Source organism: Amblyraja radiata, chromosome 11 (genome assembly GCF_010909765.2).
Source record: "Amblyraja radiata isolate CabotCenter1 chromosome 11, sAmbRad1.1.pri, whole genome shotgun sequence".
In the NCBI taxonomy this organism is placed as follows: domain Eukaryota; kingdom Metazoa; phylum Chordata; class Chondrichthyes; order Rajiformes; family Rajidae; genus Amblyraja; species Amblyraja radiata.
Window position 1 is genome coordinate 36,991,096 of NC_045966.1, and position 23,861 is coordinate 37,014,956.

General features: G+C 41.1%; 1 protein-coding gene across 1 annotated transcript in view; it reads right to left on the minus strand.

The window, feature by feature from the left end:
* The window catches only part of LOC116978386 (histone-lysine N-methyltransferase NSD2-like), a 115,334-nt gene that overhangs the window by 66,266 nt on the left and 25,207 nt on the right, over window positions 1-23,861 (minus strand). The window contains exons 3-6 of the mRNA XM_033029504.1: window positions 21,843-21,923; window positions 21,321-21,459; window positions 18,234-18,403; window positions 11,185-11,880 (exon numbers count right to left, since the gene is read on the minus strand). Coding sequence (XP_032885395.1) covers window positions 11,185-11,880; window positions 18,234-18,403; window positions 21,321-21,459; window positions 21,843-21,923 — 1,086 coding nt within the window. The remainder of the gene's footprint in view (window positions 1-11,184; window positions 11,881-18,233; window positions 18,404-21,320; window positions 21,460-21,842; window positions 21,924-23,861) is intronic.

Here is a 23,861-nt window from a genome sequence, read left to right on the forward strand (position 1 = left end):
ATTTGAACCCGGCTGCGACCAGCGGTTTAAGCTAAATAGTGGGGTCAACAAATTGGAAATGTGTGGATGAAGTTAAAGGGAAGGTACTGAAATCACCAAACGCAGTAGGACAGAAAGTTAAAGGAGGAATAAGGGTCTAAGGTCAGGCAAAATGGGGACCAATTTGAGAAGAGGGATGGTTACCATTAAAGGAGTTATATTTACATGCATGCAGTATACGGAACAAAGTGAATGAGCTTGTAGTGCAGTTCGAGATATGTAGGTATGACGTTGTGGGCATCACGAAGATGTGGCTGAAAGGGGAACAGAGCTGGGAGCTGAATATCTAAGGTTACACACCCTATCGAAAAGACAGGTCGGTGGACAGAGGGGGTGCGATGGCTCTGCTGGTAAGGAGTGATTTCAGTCCTTAGCAAGGGATGACAAAAAATATTTGTGGGTGGAGCCAAGAAACTGCAAAGTTAAAAGGACCCTGATGGGAGTTATATACAGGCCTCCGAACAGGTGCCAGGAAGTAGCGTACAAATTACATCAGGAAATACAATCTGCATGTAAGAAAGGCAATATTACAGTGGTCATGGAGGATCTCAATATGCAGGTAGACTGGGAAAATCAGGTAGGGACTGCATCCCAAGAGAAGGAATTTGTAGAGTACTTACAAGATAGCTTCTTAGAGCAGCTTGTAGTCGAGCTTACTAGGGAAAAGTCAATTGGCCCATTCTTAGTCATGTGTGTGACCAAAAATATGGGGAAATTGTGGAATACATCTCTTCTAATTCTGAAAGCATTACAGGTATATTGTTTGGTACTGAATATAGGACTCATATTTTTTTTCGAAGTTTATCAAGTAGATGTTTATGTTATGCTGACAATGTTTATTTAGGGTCAGAGGTCAAATGTGTCTAGTCATGTGTGTGACCGCACGGAAGCATTTTTTTTGTAACTCAGTTTCATTTTATAAACTCTGAATTATAAAAAGCTACTAGAATGTTCATATCTTTAGCAGACTATAATTCTGTAGATAGGAAAATAGCGATGAATAAGATTAATCTCTTACATGCATTGTTTTAGTGCATTACGTTAGTGATGCTATCTGGTCACGTGTGTGACATTTTTGTTCACTTTCCAAAGAATGGCCCAATTCTGGATTTGGTGTTGTGTAATGAACCAGAATTGATTAGTGAGCTTAAGGTGAAGGAACCCCTAGGAGGTAGTGACCATAATGATGAAATTCAACCTGCAGTTTGAGAGAGAGATGATGAAATCAGATATGTCGGTACTACTGTTGAATAAAGGTAACTACTATGAATGACGGTAGTGCAGCAATGGCAGGAGTTTCTGGGCGTATTTCGGAAGTCAGAGGATCTTTTCATCCCAAAGAGGAAGAAAGATTCTAAGGGGAGAATGAGGTGACCGTGGCTGATAAAGGAAGTCAAATACAGCATAAAACTAAAATAGAAGGTATATAATGTTGCACAGATTAGTGGGAAGCTCGAGAATTAGGAAGCTTTTAAAACCCAACTGAAGATAACTAAAAAGCCAATCAGGGGAGCAAAGATGAAACATTAAGGTAAGCTAGCCAATAATATAAAAGAGGTTAGTAAAAGTTTCTTTAGATATATAAAGAGAGGCAAGAGTGGACATTGGACTGCTGGAAAATGGAAAGAGTGGACATTGGACTGCTGGAAAGTAGTGAAGGGGAAAATGGCAGATATATTGAAAAAGTATTTTGCATCGATCTGCACAATGGAAGACACCAGCAACGTGTATGAAATTCAAGGGAGTCAGAGGGTAAACGTTAGCGGAGTTGCTATTATTAAGGTGGGACGACAGATGGCACAATGGGCTAAGTGTTCGGTTGGCGACCGGAAGGTAGCCGGTTCGAATCCCGCTTGGAGTGCATACTGTCGTTGTGTCCTTGGGCAAGACACTTCACCCACCTTTGCCTGTGTGTGAATGTGTGTGAGTGATTGGTGGTGGTCAGAGGGGCCGTAGACGCAGATTAGCAGCCACGCTTCCGTCAGTCTGCCCCAGGGCAGCTGTGGCTACAGAAGTAGCTCGCCACCACCGAGTGTGACTGAGGAGTGTATGAATAATGCGATGTAAAGCGCCTTGAGTATTCTAGAAAGGCGCTATATAAATCCCATCCATTATTATTATTATTAAGGTGGTGCTTGGAAAGTTGAAAGGGCTGAAGGTGGATGTCACCTGGAGCAGATAGACTACACCCCAGGATTCTAAAAGAGGTAGCTTTAGAGATTGTGGAAGCTTTAGTAGTGATCTTTCAAGGATCACTAGTCAGGAGTGGTCCCAGAGGACTGGAAAATTGCAAATGTTACTCTGCTGTTCAAGAAGAGAGCAAGGCAAAAGAGGGGAAACTCTAGGCCAGTTAGCCTGACTTGAGTTGTTCATAAGATTTTAAGAGTCCATTATTCAGGATGAGGTTTCTAAGTACGTAGAAGCACATGATTAAATATACCACCGTCAGCATGGTTTTGTGAAGAGAGGATCTTGCCTGATGATTCTGTTGGAATTCTTTGAGGAGGTAAATAGCAGGATAGACAAAGGAGAGTCAGTGGATGTTGTTTACCTAGAAGATTTTCAGGAGGCTTTTGATAAGGTGCCACATCTAAGGCAGGTAAACAAGTATAGAGCCCATGGTATTAGTAGGGAAATACTAACATTGATAGGAAGGTTGGCTAAATGGCAGAAGACAAACAGTGGGAGTAAAGAGAGCCTTTTCTGGCTGGTTGTCTGTGACTAGTGGTGTTCCGCAGACATCAAATATAGAGACAAATATCCACAAAAAAAAAGAACAGTCACTCATCAACTAATTCTGAAGTATATAGTACAAGTGTTACAAATTAATCTACGTTTATAAGTACAGCCTAAGTGTTTGATAATAAAAATAACATCGAGCCTCCATCTGAGGTAAATTAAAAAGTGAGGAACCAACTCCCCAAGAATAATGACCATTTTAGGTTGTCTCTCTGCTAAAATACTAACAAAGCAACAGTTTGAGTCCACAATTGGGTCTGTGAATTTTCTTTTCCAGTCTATGATTTGCAATCCCCAAAATTTATTCTCCTCCCAAGCAATTCATTAAAAATTGTACACATCTGTGTATTTAAATGTAAGACGGTTATTAAAGCTCTTATGAGAGAAAGCATGTTATATTAATACAGTGCACTCTTACGTGTAGAGCAGTCTTTCAAATACAAATATTTTATAGAATAATTCTATTTTGTGGACTAAAATATTAAAAGAACTGGCTAAAACACAATATCAATGCACAATTTAAATACATCATTGGTTTTAGAACAATTAAGCATATCAAATATCCAGAAGCATTTCTGTGATTACAAGCAACGTAAGTGAGATGTGCAAAAATGCACATCTCCAGTCAAGGCCAGTTTGCCACTTTATTCCTATGAAATTAGATCGTAAAATTTCAGGTTTTAGAGCTCGGCAGAGGGAAGAAGATAAAAACATTAAATGAAGAAAGGAAATGTTGTGGCTATCAATTGGGAATGCAGGGAATAGAGTTATTGATCATGTACAGGCAGACGAGTTCAGTTTAACTTAGCATCATGTTCGGCATAAACAATGTGGGCCGAAGGGCCCGTTCCTGTGCTGTACTGTTCTAGAATATAGACACAAAATGCTGGAGTAACTCAGCGGGTCAGACAGCATTTCTAGAGAAAAGGAATAGGTGGCGTTTTGGGTCGAGACACCCTCGTGGGGAGAGAGGGTGTGGGAGGGGGAGTCCCCCCCCCCCCACCCATTGGTACAGAGCTTTTGCATTTTTCAGCTTGAAATTGTGCAATCTGGTGGATACTGTAGCGAGAATTTTAACTTACACTTGAATGCAATATTTATGCTTTAAATTGGATTAGCTATGAATAAGGTTAGGCTAAATTACATTCCTAATTACATTCCGCAGTAGAGCTAGGTTCTTATCAACAGGTGCAGCACATGAATGATCTTAGTGTATTCATGTATGGAAATCAGATTATACTCAAGCACTTGGCCCATGTTGACCAACCTGGGTCTCACTGCACACTTGGTACTACTCCTGACCCTGACTCCAGTTGCATACCTTCTCTCATTCCTGACCCCGAGTCCAGCCTTACACCTTACACCCCCTATTCAACCCTGATCATAGTTGCTTACCTGCTTAGGTTCCCAGTGCTGAACACTCCCATTTTCCCAGCTTGGACTGCACACCTTGTACTATTCCAGACCTTGACTCTGGATGCACATTTGGCCTTGCTCCTAGCCCCTCTGCACTGAAAATATATCTGGCCCTCACGTAAGGCCCCATATCTGAGCCCCTGAACTTAACCTATTACGTTCATGTCCACAGGTGCTTATCTAATGCGGTAATCTTTTATGGGGCACATCACGGACCAAATTTTGTATAACAAAATTTGCAACATCCATTGGCTTCCTTGTTATCTAACATGCTAGTTACTTTGTCAAAGAAGTCATCAATTGGTTGAACACAATTTCTCATCCATAAAATTATACTCACTCAGCTGTATAAGTATTCAGTTACCTTCATTTTCCTAACAAACTGTCCTGAAGTCATTTTCACCCTCAATATTTTCAGTAATTTGCTGTCTTCCTCTCAGCTGGGACTTTTCCAAAATGCAAAATCCAATAACTATATATTTAAGCAATAATATTCTATTTAATGTGATCTTGAGAGTACATAATATTTTATGTGGTATTCATAACACAACAATGATAAAAAGATCTTTGTTTTGATTGCACCTACCAACATGCACACATTATTATATTACAGTTAATATGTACCGAGGGCACATTTTTGTTCCAATGCTCCCCATTCCCACTTACTTTTACATTGAAGTGATTGAAATCCAAGTGAAGTTTAAATGGCATTAGAAAAATAAAACCTCCGGAATGGATGATATTCATTACGTGGTTGGTTGGAGTCAGTATCAGCGCAATTACTATATTAAACTTTGAATCTTCAGATGTCCTGGTTCTAGCTAAAACTAAAGACAAATAATAACCTCCTCACACATTCCCCTGCAAGTATTTCTGTCACTCCTTTAAAATATGCCCCTTCTTTGAACCAGCTCTTAAACATCGCATCTGAATCAGTTTCCATCTGATTATACTCCTTGAGGATGTTCATCTATGTGTTCAATTAATAAAACCACGAGATTGGGGACATTTCTATTCAAACTGTCAAAGGAATTTGGGGGGGGGGGTTAGAAATAGTCAGTAAGGTAAACAAACATAATAGTTGAGTGGCAAATGACAATAGTGCTACCTTCCCCAAATGTAACTGAAGGAAATAATGGGTTATCAGGGCTATGTTGTAACAGACAGCCTGACACTTGCATGTCATTTTAATATTACACTTATCCCATCCCCCTGGATATTCCGGATTAATAAATTAAGGTTTTGTCAACTAATTACAAATCAGGCTAATTACAAATCAATAACATTAGCCAACTCCGAAACACGAAGCGCTGAGCATTGGGATCCAGACATCACGGACAACTGGGCTCAGTTCCCCGCTCACATCCGGCAGCACTCTCCGCATGAACCAATGGGCGGAGGAGCGTTTTTGAAAGTGGGGGCGCTGAGCGATCACTGATCATTGACCTTTGGGGTACCTGGCGAGGGAGTGGAGCGACCGAGTGGGGGGGAGGGTGTGGGAAGGGACTTTTTGAAATTTGATGTGTTAAAATCATGAAGGCCCCGAAGGGCCTGTTTTCACACTGCATCACTCTATGACTACATTATACCTCCACCATGCATGAATGCTTCAAAATCAAGTGGTCGAGTTTTATTTTGATATACTCAAGCATAGAAACATAGAAAATAGATGCAGGAATAGGCCATTCGGCCCTTCGAGCCAGCACTGCCATTCAATATGACCATGGCTGTTCATCTAAAATCAATATCTCTTTCCTGTTTTTACCCCATATCCCTTGATTTCACTAGCCCCAAGAGCTAAATGTAACTCTCTTGAAAACACCCAGTGAATTTGCCTCCACTGCCTTCTGTGGCAGAGAATTTCACAGATTCACAACTTTCTGGGTGAAGAAAATTTGTCCTCATCTCAGTCCTAAATGGCCTACCCCTTATTCTTAAACTGTGTGACCCCTGTTTCTGAACTTCCCCAACATCGGGAACATTCTTCCTGCAGTTACAGTGTGTAGCGATGTTACAAAACTTACCTTCAGCGACGCTGCAGTTCTGACACTGGCCGTGTGCGCGACTTTGGCTCCTTTGGGGGGGGGGGGGGGCGGGATTAAAATCCAGTTTCCTACCGCCTGTCGGAGAGGGATTTCCTCGGGCTGCTAGCCCGATCGACTTCCGTTCCCGATTTTTTTTTTGTTTAATCGCGAGACAATTTAATAATCTAACGCCCTCAATGCCTACAACGTGACGGATCGCATGAACGGGACAAAACAAAGGGTAAATTGTGTATTTTACATATAATCTTGCTTCTTGGGATGGCTTTAATCTAATTTAACGTTGCGAAAATGTGATTTGGGCCCCATACGAACCGGCAGTGTCTTTCCTGCCGATATGGTGTTCAAATTCACCGCAAATGCAACGTTTAAATCGTTCGCGTTCCAGAAAAACCCACTCGCAAGATGATTTAAATGCTCTTTTTTTTGGACAATCATGTCATAAGAGCATCTAAATCGTCTATTTTTTGTGGTATTGTCTATCCATAGTCAATATTTTTATACTAAATATCAGTTTTAGTCCCATGCATTGTGCAAAAAAATAATAATTTTAATTATATTGAGTGGATGTTTCTAGATTAATTTATGGGAATTAAACATTAAATTCCTTCCATCTGGCATATAGGTTCATGACAGTGAGATTTAAAAATCATGGTATATTATGAATTCTTGTGTGAATGGGATTAGTTTGTTATTTGGATACTTAGGCTATTTTTTTTTAAAATATCCTTTTCTTAAGAAATGGAATCTACAGGACATTCTTAATGGGAAAGTAGTGGGTAGAAAGGCATGTCATGCATAGTTTGAAGAGCAAAAACTTGTAGTTTAAAATGCCAAAATTGAAAAGTTGAGGAAAAACAAGGGGTACAGAGTTGCTTACTGGTTACAATCTAAGGAGTATGATGATGCTACTGATTATGATATGCCAATGTACCAGCTAGCAACTGATCTTCTCCATAAAGACTTGGTCTATTGCTAGATATTGTAATTTATTTACCTATCTGTTACGGACTTACAGCATATAATACAATAATATTAAAGTTCTGATCTTGAGAATATCACATTTTTGAATTTTCAAGGCAGTCTGGGTGTTTATGACTATTTCCGTCACAACGGTCAATTTTGTAATTAACTACAATTAGGTAATTAACTAATTACATGCTTTAATTCCAGGTCATCCAAGTAAGATGTTTTATGTTTGTTTCAGAATTCTTCAATCTATAATAACTGAAAATTTCTTTCAGTTCTCTTGGTTTTTAAGAAAGATGGGCTTTTGACTGTCCTCGATCACAGCTTTTGTGTTAAGTCAATGGAAAAGCAATAGGGAACAAGATGCTATTTCCGAGTATGAAAATGGCCACAACTTTTTTAATACTGAAAATATGAAAGTGAATTAGGAGTCAAATTAAACATTTTATGCTTTATCTGATGGGATAAATTGCAGACTTGATTTTTAAAATCTCAAAATTTTGTAACATTGCTACAGTAAGTGAAAATCTAGCAGGCAAGCAGGATGCTTTCTCCAACCACCCCCATTTGAAGGCCACTATCTTCCACCGATTCTACCCAGTGCTTGGTACCTACTTCCAGCAGCCACTGGGTGTCCTCCAGGATGCACCAGTCCATGCCGGTCACCAGGGAGAATTTGGCGCAGAGACTCTCATGGCAGCGGCGCATCGCTTCCGACGAACGTCCGGGACTGAGGCTGCTCCATGGCTGGAGCTGCAGGGAGCGACTCACCAGCCCCGGCTCCCCACCTGCATCTGCCCCCGCCACTCCATCCCTCCGTCCTCCCCAGCTCTCCAACACCCGCGGCCCATGCAGTTGATATTAGTTTTGAAATTCTCGACAGCGTGAGAAATTCTGTGATCAGCGTGAGAGCGCGAGAATTTGGCGTAATGCGTGAGAGTTGGCAGCCTTTGTATGGCACTCATTTGCAATCTTCTTCATTCAGATAAGACTCTCTTTTTATTCTTCCTACTTAAATCCATGACCCCACTCATTCCCAGAATCAGAGTCATACAGCAGAGAAAAAAGTCCTTCAGCTCAACTCATGTATGCCGAACAAGATGCCCATAAACACAATTTTCTTTCCCCTTGTTCGACCACTATTTCTCTAAACCATTCCTGTGCATGTACCTGCCCAAATGTTACCTTTCAAAATGTTATTATACCATTTCCACATCAACCACTTCCTCTGACAGCTCTTTATACCCACCACTCTGTGTAAACATGATTCCCCTCAGATTCCTATTAAATCTTTCTCCTTCCACCTTAAACCTATGCCCTATAGTTTTTGATTCTCCAGCTCTGGGAAAAAGACTCAGTGCATGCACCCTATCTATTCCCATCAAGATTTTATACACTTCTATCATATCACCCCTCAGTCGTCTATGCTCTATAGCAGTGTTTCTCAACCGGGGTTCCCCAGAACGCTAGGGTTCCGCGAGAGGGCACTAGGGGTTCCGAGAACAATAGTTATAAATAGTGAATATTTTTGTTCACTTAATAAAGGTATTTAATATTTTTTATGTAGGGATTCCAAGGGTAAAAAGGTTGAGAAACACTGCTCTATAGAATAAACCCAGCTTGCCCAATCTTTCGCTATAACTCAGTCCTTCAAGTCCCGACAACATCGTTATACATCTTTTCTACATTCTTTGCAGCTGAATGTCATCTCTCTAATAATAGGCTAACCAAAACTGAACACAATACTCCAAATGCAGCCCCATTAATGTCTTGTACAAATGCAAATAATGTCTCAACTGCTATATTCAATGCCTATACTGATGAAGGATAGCCAATAGCCACTTTAGTTAGCCTTTCCACTGGTGACACCACTTTCCCTGGGCCATATCCTGGTTTGCCTTCCTAAATGGAACAGCTCGCACTTAATTTAATTCCATCTGGCATTCTTCAGCCCACTTACCCAGTTGATCAATATCATGCTGTAATTCTTAATAACCTTCCTCGCTGTCTGTGATAAACCAATTTTAGAGTAATCTGCAAACTTACTAACCATGTCTTGCAAAATTTCATACAAATCACTGTAGATAACAAACAACAATGACCCCAGCACTGACCCCCAAAGCACACTATAAGTCACAGAACTCCAGTCTAAAAATAACCATATACCATATTTGCTTTCTTCCATGAAGCCAATTCTGCACCCAGTTAGCTAGCTCTCCCTTGATCCCATATGATCTTCCCTTCCAGAAGAACCTACCATGCAGAACCTTATCAAAGGCCTTGTTGGAGTGCATATAGATGTCCACTGCTCTGCTCTCATTGACCTTCATGGTTACTTCTTCAAAAAACAACCAAGTTCAAGAGCCATAATGTTCCATTAACAAAGCTATGCTGACAATAGAGAAAGATGTAAAAACAAGGAACTGTAGATGCTGGTTTACAGAAAACCCCACAAAGTGTTGGAGTAACTTAGCAGGTCAGGCAGCATCTATGTTTCTATGTTTTTTATGTTTCTATCTCTGGAGAACATCTTCGGACCGAACTGACCTGATCAAACAGTCTTTCCATATGAATGTATATCTTATCCCTCATAACCCCATCCAGAAACTTACCTACCATTGATATCAGGCTTACTGATCTATAGTCCCCAAGTTTTTCTTTGCAGCCCTCCTTAAATTACAACGTTAGCCACCCTTCAGCCTTCCAGTATCTCACTCGCCTTTGCAGCCAATTCCTAGAAGACCTTCGAATGCAGAAAATTGCTTCCTGACGACTAATCTGCCTTTAGTTTCATTAGTTTTCCCAATATGTTGTAACAATACCTATCATGATGAATTCTTCCATGCCACTGGAAATTAATACATATTAACTTTAAGATATTTGCAGTAGCCTCCAATATGGAGAGATGCAAATTAATGGTTTGATTATCAGCCATCAACCATGTTATTAGTTCCCCACTCTCAACGTCCATGAGCGCCACTTGCCTCAGCTACTCTTCCTTTTGGTACATTGTTAAAACCTCTTGTGTTTTGTTTGGCTATTACTTGACAGTGTTTCTCTCAATTTTTTTCCTTAAGAGCATTCTAATCTTTTGTGACACTCTTGAAAAATTCAATTTTCTGATCCACCAACAGGTTTGATCATTTTGCATGATCTAATTTTTGATTTAATATTTTCCTTTACCTCCTTTGATAACTGCAGTTGGCTATATTCCTTGTCAATTCCTCTTTCTTCAGGATTAATATCTTATAAACATTATGAACTTGCTGAAGACATCAGAACATCAGCATTTAATTGAAGGAGTGTATTTAGCAAAGCCAGAAAAAAAAATCTGGGACTAGCGATACACTTGTCAATGTGAAGATAAACAATTCAAAGAAATCAACTAAATAAGATAGCAAGGTGAGAAATGCACTGGCCAGACTTCACTATACACAGGCTGATGAAAAGTTCATTAGCATAAAAAGTTAACATTGTCCTTCTCTGCGCAAAAGGGCAGCAGGGTGGCGCAGCAGTAGAGTTGCTGCCTTACAGCGCCAGAGGCCCGGGTTCAATCTTGACTACAGGTGCTGTCTGTACGAAGTTTGAACGTTCTCCCCGTGACCGCGTGGGTTTTCCCCGGGTGCTCCAGTTTCCTCCCACTGGAGACGTACAGGTTTGTAGGCTAATTGGCTTTGGTAAATTGTCCCTAATAGGCAGGATAGTGCTAGTGTATGGGGATCGCTGGTTGGCACGGATTCAGTGGGCTGAAGGGCCTGTTTCCTCACTGTATCTCTAAACTAAATGTTGCCTCACTGGGAATTTCCAACATTTTCTGTAAATTCAACAGAAGAAACAAATATTCCTAGATATAAATATGTTACATTTAAAATAAATGCTCAAAGTGAAATGCATTAAATTGTATGATTCTAAAATGAATGTAATGACAGTTACTTAATTAATACTGTTCAAATGTTTAAAAGTTAAATATTCCACAAACCTGTGTATTCTGGCAGGTGACTTCAAACTGAGCTCCAGTCCCATTACTGACACCATAATGTTCAGAATTAGTTTTTGTCTTGTGTTCAATTGAAGTGGTACCATTTCCAACATTAAATGATTCTTTATGAATTCCTTCATCTGACCAGTTTAATACTGCAGTTGCAGCTGAAACAATCTCTGATGTACTTATGATATTATTATGGGTTGAAGAACTTTCAACAATACAGTTGGATTTTGGAGTTGTGCCCGAAACCATCTCAGTTGATTGCTCGACAAAGCCGTTTAAAAAGGTCGCAGAGTTCTCTGGGGTATCATTCCTTGTATTCTTTATGCACAAAGCAGATTCTTTGATAAGAACTTTGGGTTTTAAGAACTTGTTTCTCATTCCTTTTCTGGTTTTACAGTCAGAAGGACACCCGGTAGTTGAGTTGTTAATCCTCTTGCTTTCCCTATTTGTACATGAAGGGAAACAGTTTTCAGATCCTTTGGATTGACTGCTAGAGACAGCTGAAGTATGTAGCACCTTGGACTTTGAATTGTATTGAGCATCAAAAGTTTCATTTGCAGCAGTCTGCAGTAAGCTTGATTCACCAATTCGACAATATTTGGATATTCTGTCCTCGGGAGACATTGAAAATGCTTCTTCTGCCTGATTAACACCAGCTTCCCATCGAGCATGTAGTTTAATAGATATCTAAATTAAATGATTAAATGGGGGTATTTATTCAATGCGGCACACATCAGAATTAATTAAGGATAGAGTATTTCAAGAGTCATGGGCGATTAATTGACAATGTACTGACAACGGAGCAATGAGATTCTTACTTGCAGTAGCACAACAGACATGTAAATACGATACACATTAGATAATATAACAAAAACAGTAAATTAATAACTGTAATACAAGTGCAAAACAAAACCCATTCAAGTACCCGATGACTGTTGGGCAGGAGCTATTCTTGAACCAGCTGGTGGTCATGGTTTTGAGACTGCTATATCATCTTCACAATGATTGGAGTGAAATAAGAGTGGGGCCATGGTGGTGTGGGTCTTTAATGATATGTGTTGCCTTTTTGAGGTGGGTACCTGCAAAAGACCAGACTATTCTCTGTAATCTTATTTCTAGGATTTGAGTTGTTAAACCAGGCTATGATGCAACCAATCAATATGCTCTCTACTATACACCTGCTGAAGTTCAACAGAGTACTCATCAACCAAATCTCCTCAATCTTCCAAGGAAGTAGAGGCATTGATGAACTTTTTTTCTGATTGCAGCAGTCAAGGACAGATCTTCAGAGATATGCATGCCCAGGAACCTGAAGTTGTCGACGCTAATGCCAGCCCGTCGATGTAGACAGGTTTGTAGAAACTTGTCTTTCCCCTTGTAAAGTCAACAATCAGCTTCTTGGTCTTGCTGATGTTGCAAGCAAGGTCTGTTACCATTCAATCATATTTTCAATCTCACTCCTATACTCTTGACTCATTATCCATTACTTGTTCAACAACGGTGGTATTGTCAGCCAATTTAAAAACTGTGTTGGAACCATGGATGGCTATACAATCATGGGTATAGTGAGTAGAGCCGGGGACTGAGCACAGGGCCCTGAGGTGCACTTGTGCTGATGGTTATCTCAGAGGAAGTGTTGCCAATTTATACTGATTTGCACATGAAGGGCATAAAAGCTTCAAGTTTCTGGACAAGCATCCGGGGACCTGGACAATTGATCAAGTCACTTGAGCTGTGAATTCCAATATAGCAACTACAATATTTAAACGAATCATTCATTTTATATAATAAAAAATGCAGAACTAAAAAAACATTGTCTGAATAATCATGAAACATATTAAATGCAATGTTAGCATTAATTTCGAGAAGACTAGAATATAAAAGCACGGATATAATGCTGAGGCTCTGGTTAGACCGCATTGTGAGCACTTTTGGGTCCCTTATCTGAGGAGGGATGTGCTGCCGTTGGAGAGGGTCCAGAGGAGGTTTACGTGAATGATCCCAGGGATGATTAGGTTAATGTATGATGAGTGTTTGACAGCCCTGGGCCTATAATCACTGGAGTTATTATCAAAATATTATGGAGTTATTATCAAAAAAGAAGCTCATCAGCGCCTCTACTTCCTGAGAAGATTACGGAGAGTCGGATTGTCAAGGAAGACTCTCTCTAACTTCTACAGGTGCACAGTCGAGAGCATACTGACCGGTTGCATCGTGGCTTGGTTTGGCAATTTGAGCGCCCTGGAGAGGAAAAGACTACAAAAAGTAGTAAACACTGCCCAGTCCATCATCGGCTCTGACCTTCCTTCCATCGAGGGGATTTATCGTAGTCGCTGCCTCAAAAAGGCTGGCAGTATCATCAAAGACCCACACCATCCTGGCCACACACTCATCTCCCTGCTACCTTCAGGTAGAAGGTACAGGAGCCTGAAGACTGCAACAACCAGGTTCAGGAATAGCTACTTCCCCACAGCCATCAGGCTATTAAACCTGGCTCGGACAAAACTCTGATTATTAATAACCACTTTCTGTTATTTGCACTTTACCAGTTTATTTATTCATGTGTGTATATATTTATATCATGGTACATGGACACATTTATCTGTTTTGTAGTAAATGCCTACTATTTTCTGTGTGCTTAAGCAAAGCAAGAATTTCATTGTCCTATACAGGGACACATGACAATAAACTCACTTGAACTTGAGTTTAGACAGCTGAGGGGGGAATCTCCTTGAAACTTACTGAACAGTGAAAGGCCTGGATAGAATGGATGTGGAGAGGACTAGTTTAGTTTGGAGATACAGTGCCGAAACAGGCCCTTCGAACCACCAGGTCCTCGCCGACCAGCAATCCCCGCGTTTTAACACTGTCCTACACACACTAGCAACATTTTTTTTTACATGTACCAAGCCAATTTATCGACATGCCTGTACGTCTTTGGAGTGTGGGAGGAAACCGAAGGTCTTGGAGAAAACCCACACAGGGCACGGAGAGAACGTACAAACAGCACCCGAAATCGGGATCGAACACGGGCCCATGGCGCTGCAAGCGCTGTAAGGCAGCAACTCTACCACTGCACCATGCCACCCTATAATGAATGTTTCCACTAGTGGGAGAGTAGAGGACCAAAAGGCACAGCCTCAGAAAAAAAGGAAGTACCTTTAGAAAGGAGATGAGGAGGAATTTCTTTAACCAGAGGGTGGTGAATCTGTGGAACCCATTGTCAGAGATGGCTGTAGAGACCAAATGATTAGGTATTTTTTAAGCAGAGATTGGCAGGTTCTTATTAGAAAGGGTGTTGAAGGTTATGGGGTGAAGGCAGAAGAATGGGGATGAGGGAAAGATCGATTAGCCATGATTGAATAGTGGAGTAGACTCGATGAGTAAAATGGCCTAATTCTGCACATATGACATGAACTTATATCTGATTCTTAAATGACATTTGGCAAAGTGAATCTGCCACATCTATCTGATCTGGATTACATACACATACAACACCTGAAACCCATCTAAAATATTTGATTAATGTAGATCTCTAAAAAGGACTTGCAAGCCAATCAATTCTGGGACTAAAATTGATAATAAATGCAATCAAGCTTACCAGCAACATCCACATTACAGATAACCTTTGCTATCATGGACCAAGGAGGGGTGGGGATGTTGCCACACAGTGGCGATTGTCCGTTTTAATTAAAATCCGTTATGAGGCATGTTATATCAAGGGTATACTGTATTGTCAAAAACTAAGAAATCAAGCAATTTTATATATTGAAGCAAGAACAATTGATTCACTAAAATCTCCAAGAATAAATATGCTTAAAGTAAACTTTTGAGATATGTACGAGTTAATAATGGATGCTGAGATAATATGTATTTTGTTTTTAAAAGGGCAGTATGTCTGAATCTGAATTAAAAACAATTCTCGAGGCACATGCTGGAATCATGTGCAAATAAACTACTGGCAAATTTTAATTGCTTGGGTCCATGTAAACATAAGGCAATAAATGCATTTACCAATTATTGTGCTGAGAATCTCAATTTTCAGCCTAGTTTTGCATTAAAACCACTGAACAAATTACCTGTAACCTCAACACCATTTTGTGGTATGTACAGTGCGTTCAGAAAGTATTCAGACCCCTTCACTTTTTCCACATTTTGTTACGTTACAGCCTTATTTTAAAATGGATTAAATTCTTATTTTTTTTTATCATCAATCTATACACAATACCTCAGAATGAAGAAGCGAAAACAGGTGTTTAGAAATTTTTGCAAAGTAAAAAAAACTGAAATATCACATAAGTATTCAGACCCTTTGCTTTGACGCTCAAAATTGAGCTTAGGTTCATCCTGTTTCCATTGATTATCCTTGAGATATTTCTACAACTTGGAGTTCACCAGTAGTGGTAATTCAAATTGATTGGACATGATTTGAAAAGGCACTACCTGTCCATATAAGGTCTCACAGTTGACAATGCATGTTTGAAAAAAAAGCCATGAAGACGAAGGACTTGTCCGTAGACCTCCGAGACAGGATTGTGTCGCGACACAGATCTGGGGAAGGATATAAAACAATTTCTGCAGCATTGCAGCTCTCGAAGAGCACAGTGGTCTCGATCATTCTTAAATGGAAGAACTTTGGAAGCAACAGGACTCTTCATAGAGCTGGCCGCCCGGCCAAACTGAGCAATCGGGGGAGAAGGGCCTTGGTCAGGGAGGTGACCAAGAACCCCGATGGTCACTCTGACAGAGCCCCAGAGTTCCTCTCTGGAGATGGGAAAATCTTCCAGAAGGACAACTATATCTGCAGCACTCTACCAATCAGGCCTTTATGGTAGAGTGGCCAGACAGAAGCCACTCCTCAGTAAAAGTCACATAACAGTCCGCTTGGAGTTTGCCAAAAGGCATCTAAAGGACTCTCAGACCATGAGAAACAATATTCTCTGGTCTGATGAAACCAAGATTGAACTCTTTGGCCTGAATGCCAAGCGTCACGTCTGGAGGAAACCAGGCACCGCTCATCACCTGGCCAATATCATACCTACGGTTAAGCATGGTGGTGGCAGCATCATGATGGCAGGATGTTTTTCAGCGGCAGGAACTGGGAGACTAGTCAGTATCCAGGGAAAGATGAACGGTGCAAAGTAGAGAGATCCTTGATGAAAACCAGAGAGTTCTGGACCTCAGACTGGGGCGGAGGTTCACCTTCCAACAGGACAACGACCTGAAGCACACAGCCAAGACAACACAGGAGTGGCTTCATGACAAGTCTGTGAATGTCCTTGCGTGGCCCAGCCAGAGCCCGGACTTGAACCTGATCAAACATCTCTGGAGGGACTTGAAAATAGCTGTGCATTGACCCTCCCCATCCAATCTGACAGAGATTGAGAGGATCTGCAGAGAAGAATGGGAGAAATTAACCAAATACAGGTGTGCCAAGCTTGTAGCATCATACCCAAGAAGACTTGAGGCTGTAATCGCTGCCAAAGGTGCCTCAACAAAGTACGGAGTAAAGGGCCTGTCCCAACTTAGGCGACCTCTTAGGCGGGTTTAGGAGACTGCGCTCGCCACATGGTCGTAGGTGGTCTCCTTCATGGTCGGGAGGAGTTCCCGCATTCTGGGAACTAGTCGCGGCCTCAGGATGGTCGGCAACATTTTTTCAACATGGTGAAAATTTTTCTGCGACCAGAATTGGTCGCCACGGAGAAAATCAATACTTTTGTAGTCGTAGGTACAGTCGTAGCGGGGTCGTAGGTGGTCTTAAGGGCCTGTCCCACTATGGCAACATAATTTGCGAGTTTAGAAGAGTTTGCGCTCGCCACAAACTCGCACCATGGTCGACACGTGGTCCTAGGAGGTCACTGTAACTCTCCTTCATGCTCGAGAGAAGGTCCTGCAAACTTGCGGCCTCAGTTTGGTCGAGGAAAAATTTTCAGCATGCTTGGCATGGCTCTTTTGAACTCGTAGTGCAGTGGTAGTGGGGCCGCCATGTAGTTATAGGCAGTCGAGGTAGCCGTAGGCAATCTCCTTTGCTGACCGGGCATTTTAATTGGCTCATTGGAGTTTTCAGAACCAAGGAAAACCAATCGGTAATGTTAAATGCCCGCAAAACTTTATTAAAAGTTGCCTGGCTTCTTAAAAGTGTTTACACTCCTTCTCCCCCTCCCCCCCCCCCCCCCCCCCCCCGCTCTCTAAAGGACTTACCAGCCGTCTTTTACCTTCCTGTTCATCGCGGGTGTGAATTTCAGACAGCGCTCCCCCGCTTTCCCTGGCCCCCGCCTTTGCTGTGTGCGTGTGTGTGGCGTGCGTGTATGTGTGGCGTGGGTGTGGGTGCAGTGTGGGTGTGTGTGGACGGTCGATCCAGCTTGCGGTTTCATCGCCGACGGTTGATCCACCTTGAGGTTTTTCAGGCGAGTGCCCTCGAGCTTGAAGGTCGAAGACAGTTGCTGAAAACTCACGTAAGTGGGACAGGCCCTTTAGTTAATCGCCTTTGCTGACCAGTCATTTTCATTGACTCATTGCAAAAAAAAAAAAAAAGTATGTAAACAGCAGCACGTGATTAAGTCGTAGATAATCGTAGCTTCTACATAGTCATAGGAGGTCTTCTACATAGTCGTAGGATGCGTTTGATACATTCACTTTTCGGCGATTCAACAGTCTCCTAAACTCACCAAAGAAGTCGCCTAAGTGGGACAGGCCCTTAAAAAAGGTCTGAATACTTATGTAAATGTGATATTTTAGTTATTTCTTTTTAATTACTTTGCAAACATTTCTAAACACCTGTTTTCACTTTTATTCAGGGGTATTGTGTGTAGATAGATGTTAAAAAAATGAATTTAATCCATTTTAGAATAAGGCTCCATCGTAACAAAATGTGGAAAAAGTGAAGTGGTCTGAATACTTTCTGAATGTACTGTACTTTATAACAATTGTAAAATGATTAGTTTACCAACATTACTTTGATTAAACTTAAATTTCAGTTTATTGAGTGCTTTCATTTAATAAAGTTTTGCTTCACCAAATTTTGAAGGTATATACAGTACCTTATTTCTCTGTGCATCACTTTCTGCATTTTTGGCATTCCTTTGCACCAGCAGTTCATACTGATCTCTTCCTTCAAATGGTTCAACCACTGCTGAAGCAACCCATGCATGCTCAATAAAGATGCCCAAAAACTGAACATGATATTGTCGACAAGGCCTTCTGCTTGGATCTAATTAAAGAAAATAAAACAATAAGGAACAAATGTAATCTGTATGAAAATTATCAGAATGGCATTCTATAAACAGCCTTATGAGGCTAATTTTAAAGTATTGCAAAATTTGACATCATCTAATTCTATGAACAAAGTAATCAATAAAACAGCTTTGATATGTACAAATGATCAAATTTTATAATTTTTCTCAAATGAAAAGCACCTGATTTTAATTTTCACACCCTTTGCTAATCTGTACAATAAAGTAATTTTTATCCAAAACTTAGAAAAGAATTTCCCATCTTGTAGTACCCTCCACAATAGAAAAAACATTCATGGAGTGCAAATATTAAAAAGGCGACTAGATATTAACCAACTGTAATCCACCATGGATAGTGGAGATCCAAGTTCTTCAATTATTGCTGTCATGAAATATTCACAGTGGTACACAGAAGCAGAGATCTCAATGCAGCAACAATGAATAGATGGATATATATCTGCAAGGCGGGACTGTCTGTGGCTTGGACAAGAACTGGATACCATCTCCATATGACCAATTGATTGAAACCTATGACTAAATGATATGTCATGGCATGTGGTAGTAGGATGATGGGTAGTATAATATCAATTGTAGGATATTCAATATGTTTGGAAGGCAGATCATGTCATCTTTACCTATATTATGATCAACGATAAAAGAAAGATCTTTTAAGCAATGCAAATTCTACAGAGTTCAAAACAAAAAGAGCAACCGTGAGGTGATGCACTTAGGGAGGTCGAATGCAAGGAAATTATACAGTTAATGTCAAGACACTGAACAGCTTTGATGTACAGATGCATCTTGGGGTCCAAGTCAATAGCTCCCTGAAAGTGGCACCACGAGTACAGTTAATGGCAAATATGGAGTATGATCTGTATCTTCTGCTTGATGGGAGAGTGGAGTAGAGGGGATGACCAGGGTGTAAATGGTCCTAGATTATGTTGGCTACCTCCCTGGGCAGCTTTAAGTGTAGATGGAGTTGATGTTGGGGGTTGGGAGGAGAGGTTCCTTTGTGTGATAGATAGATCTAGATCCACAATTTTGCAATTTCTTGTGGCCTTGCACACACCTGTTGTTAAACCAAGCTGTGGTGCATCCCGAGGGGGGAGCCCCAGCTTACGACGTTTGGGTCGCCCCTCTCCTCCTCTCCTCCTCCCCCCCCCCCCCCCCACCCCACCACACCACCACCTTCTCCTCCTCCTTCTCCTTCTCCCCCGCAGTCAGCAACATACTCCAGGTTGAAAGCGACAACAGGAGAGGGAACAGTGACCGAGGGAGCACACTGAAATACAAAGTGCTGGAGTAACTCAGCAAACTGCATCAGTCTGAGGAAGAGTCCCAAGGTCTCCCATTCAAGTTCTCCAGAGAGCCTGACTCACTGAATTAAACCAGCACTGTGTCCTTTCAGTGGGTGAAGAAGAGCTCACTGGTGCACCTTGCGAGTCGGGAGTGGCATCGGAAACTCGGGTGTTGATGACACAAAGCTGGGTGGCAGTGAATTGTGAGGAGGATGCTATGAGAATGCAGGGTGACTTGGACAGGTTGGGTGAGTGGGCAGATGCATGGCGGTGCAGTTTAATGTGGATAAATGTGAAGATATCCACTTTGGTAGCAAAAACAGGAAGGCAGATACTATCTAAATGATGTCGTTGAGAAAAGGGGAAGTATAACGGGATCACGGGGATTGAGGGAGGGCAGCGGAGGTTAACAACGTTAATTGCCGGGATGGCGAGACTGTCATATGCTGAGAGAATGGAGCGGCTGGGCTTGTATACCCTGGAGTTTAGAAGGATGAGAGGGTATCTTATTGAAACATAAGATTATTAAGGGTTTGGACACGCTAGAGGCAGGAAACATGTTCCCGAAGTTGGGGGAGTCCAGAACCAGGGGCCACAGTTTAAGAATAAGGGGTAAGCCATTTACAATGGAGACGAGGAAACCCTTTTTCTAACAGAGTTGTGAGTCTGTGGCATTCTCTGCCTCAGAGGGCGGGGGAGGCCGGTTCTCTGGATACTTTCAAGAGAGAGCTAGATAGGGCTCTTAAAGATAGCGGAGTCAGGGGATATGGGGAGAAGGCAGAAACGGGGTACTGATTGGGGATGATCAGCCATGATCACATTGAATGACGGTGCTGGCTCGAAGGGCCGAATGGCCTACTCCTGCACCTATTGTCTTTTGTTAAATGGGCGGGGTGACAGTGCGAGCTGGGGATGGGGGTTTGTCCGCTATTTCCAACATCTTATAAGGGAGTCTTTAAAACAAAGGTTTACTTATGGTCTTTGCGTAACAGTTAGAAATGAAGATTGTGAGAGTTAATTCTTTCACGACAGAGGGACACGACCGGAAGGAGTGCTCGCCACTCGCAATGCCATTTGTGGCCACTCAGGGAATTTCAACTGAACTCTCTAATTTTGACCGCATTATAGGAATGGGTGGACCATCAGTTGCCGGAAAATCTGTAAGCAGTTTTTAATAGAAGCATCAAATTAACAAATGAAAAACTAGCATTTCAACATATAGCAATCATGGCAACCTTGGATTTGTCTGTCTTGTTACGTTCAAAATATGGCACTTCCTAAATGCTGAGAAGCAAGGCACTTGAAATCTGAAGATTTAGAGGTACAGGTACAGTTTAAAGCATAACGATTAAAAAGGTCAAATGGAATGTTGGCCTTTATAAATACGGAAAAGAGTACAAAGAAATAAAAGATATATATAGAAACGGAAATATTCTGAAATAATCTTGGTTAACTTTGTAATATAGTTACCAAGGAAAAAAATGAATGGAGAAAAGAAAAGCAATGCGTCCTCTAGAGTTAAAAATTGTCCACTGCATGTAAAGCTAATACACAGCTAAGCAACAATAAGTTTCATGTCTTGTATCCAAATACCTACCCTTCATTTTGGTGTGAATCTTCAGTACAGGATCAACACAGACTGCACTGGGCCACCAAGGACGCCTGCTGAACTTCACCCAGACCAAATCTCCAATCTCAAACTTCACAGGAATCACCTTTTTTCGTCTTCCAACAGACTGAAACCAATGTGACTTGGTCAGGACAGTAATTATAATATTGTTCTTCATAAATCTCACCATGCAGTTTTAAATTACAAACAAGAAACAAAGAGGCCAAGTTAGTTCATTCTAAACTCAAATGTTGCTTTTTATTATGGGATCCTCAAATATGGAAACAATTGTTATATGCTACATAAACTTACATTTTACATTTGGTGCATTTAACATGGTTGCGCCACAAGCAAAAACATCCAAAAGCATTCCAAAATTCCATAAATGCTTGGAGAGTTTTTGTTTGGAAGGTGGCAAATGTAATGAAAGAAAAACAAAGAGAGAACCTTCGACCAGCTAGCTAGACAAATAGCAAAATTAGTTAAGGAAATTATTTGGAAAATACTTACACAATTTAACAAGGTAACATGGACTTGGAAAAATGGCACATAGGTTAATGAGTGGGTTTTCTTCTGATATTGCAACCAGCACTATAAATGAGAGCAAACCAGTGAATATGGTGCATTTGAATTTCCAAAAGATATATAATAAAGCTAATTTTATTTACTCTTATTTATAAAAAAAGTAGGAATAAACTGTCATTATCAGGCGTCATCAGCATGGTGATTCTTGAGGTGATGCAGAAATTGGTGCTGTGGTCATAGCAAATGGTCAAGGAGAGGTTAAATAGAATATAATGTGGAAATATGTGCTGTCATCCTCTTTGATAGAAAATGATATTCTGCATTTCTATTTTTTAAATGGTAACAAAAAAAAGTTTGTGTTTGGAGGCATCAAGGTGCCCGGGGTATACCCAAATCACAGAGTCAACTTGTAAGTACAGCTAACAATTATGACGTTGGCCTTTATTGCAAAAGTAGAAATATTGTACTCCAATTATATAGGGCTTCAGTGACATCATATCTGAAATATTTCATAATAATTGATAATGGATTGAAAACTGGGTAGTGGACAGGAAAGTGGGAATAAATATTATTTTTCAAGGTGGTAACAAGTAGAGTACTACAGTGATCAGTGCCTGTGCCCAGCTGTTCACAATATACAAATTATTAAACTTGAGGAAATTGATGTTTGCAAATTTGCACATGATACAAAACTGGATGGGAATGTGAGATGGATGCACTGAGCTATAAAGTGATTTTGATAAGTTGAGTAGGTAGGCAAATTCAGGGCAAAAGTCTCTATAACGCGAATAACTGGTTAACAGCTTTGATAACAAAACAGAGAGCATTAAATGGGGATAAAGGGTTCTGGGTGGCCTCGCACACCAATCTCACATGGCTCGTAAGGAAGTATAACAAGCAATTAAGAAACTAAATAGTATAAGTATCAGCCGGAATGTGTAGGAAGGAACTGCAGATGCTGGTTTAAACCGTAGACACAAAAAGCTGGAGTAACTCAGCAGGACAGGCAGCATCTCTGGAGAGAAGGAATGGGTGATGTTTTGTGCCAAAACGTCACCCATTCCTTGTCTCCAGAGATGCTGCCTGTCCTGCTGAGTTACTCCAGCTTTGTGTGTCTATGTTTAGTATAAGTATAGACAACAGACAATAGGTGCAGGAGTAGGCCATTCAGCCCTTCGAGCCAGCATCGTCATTCAATGTGATCATGGCAGATCATCCACAATTAGTACCCCGTTCCTGCCTTCTCCCCATATCCCCTGACTCCGCTATCTTTAAGAGCCCTATATAGCTCTCTTGAAAGTATTCAGAGAACTGGCCTCCACCGCCCTCTGAGGTCGAGAATTCCACAGACTCACAACTGAAAAAGTGTTTCTTCATCTCCGTTCTAAATGGCTTACCCCTTATTCGTAAACTGTAGCCCTGGTTCTGGACTCCCCCAACATCGGGAACATGTTTCCTGCCTCTAGTGTGACTACACCCTTAATAATCTTATATATTTCAGATATCCTCTCATCCTTCTAAATTCCAGAGTATACAAGCCCAGCCGCTCCATTCTCTCAGCATTTGACAGTCCCGCCATCCTGGGAATTAACCTTGTGAACTTACGCTGCACTCCCTCAATAGCAAGAATGTCCTTCCTCAAATTTGGAGACCAAAACTGCACACAATACTCCAGGTGTGGTCTCACTAGGGGCCTGTACAACTCGACGTATCATGTCGCAACATCACACCTGGAACTGCATTGGCATGGCCTTGTTACCCAAGAGAGGATATTTTTGTCAAAGCAGGAGTACACAGAAGGTTAACTAGATTGGGATGATGGCCACAACCATTAAGAGGAAAGATTTGGTTATTGGGCCTACATTCATTTTCCTTGAAAAGGATCAGAGATCATGGAAAAACACAAAATTCTGATAGTACTTGACAAGATGAATGGATGAACTAGAATTGAGTCACATATCAAGATACGACATTTAGAACTGAGAAGAGGAAATTTCCCGCACA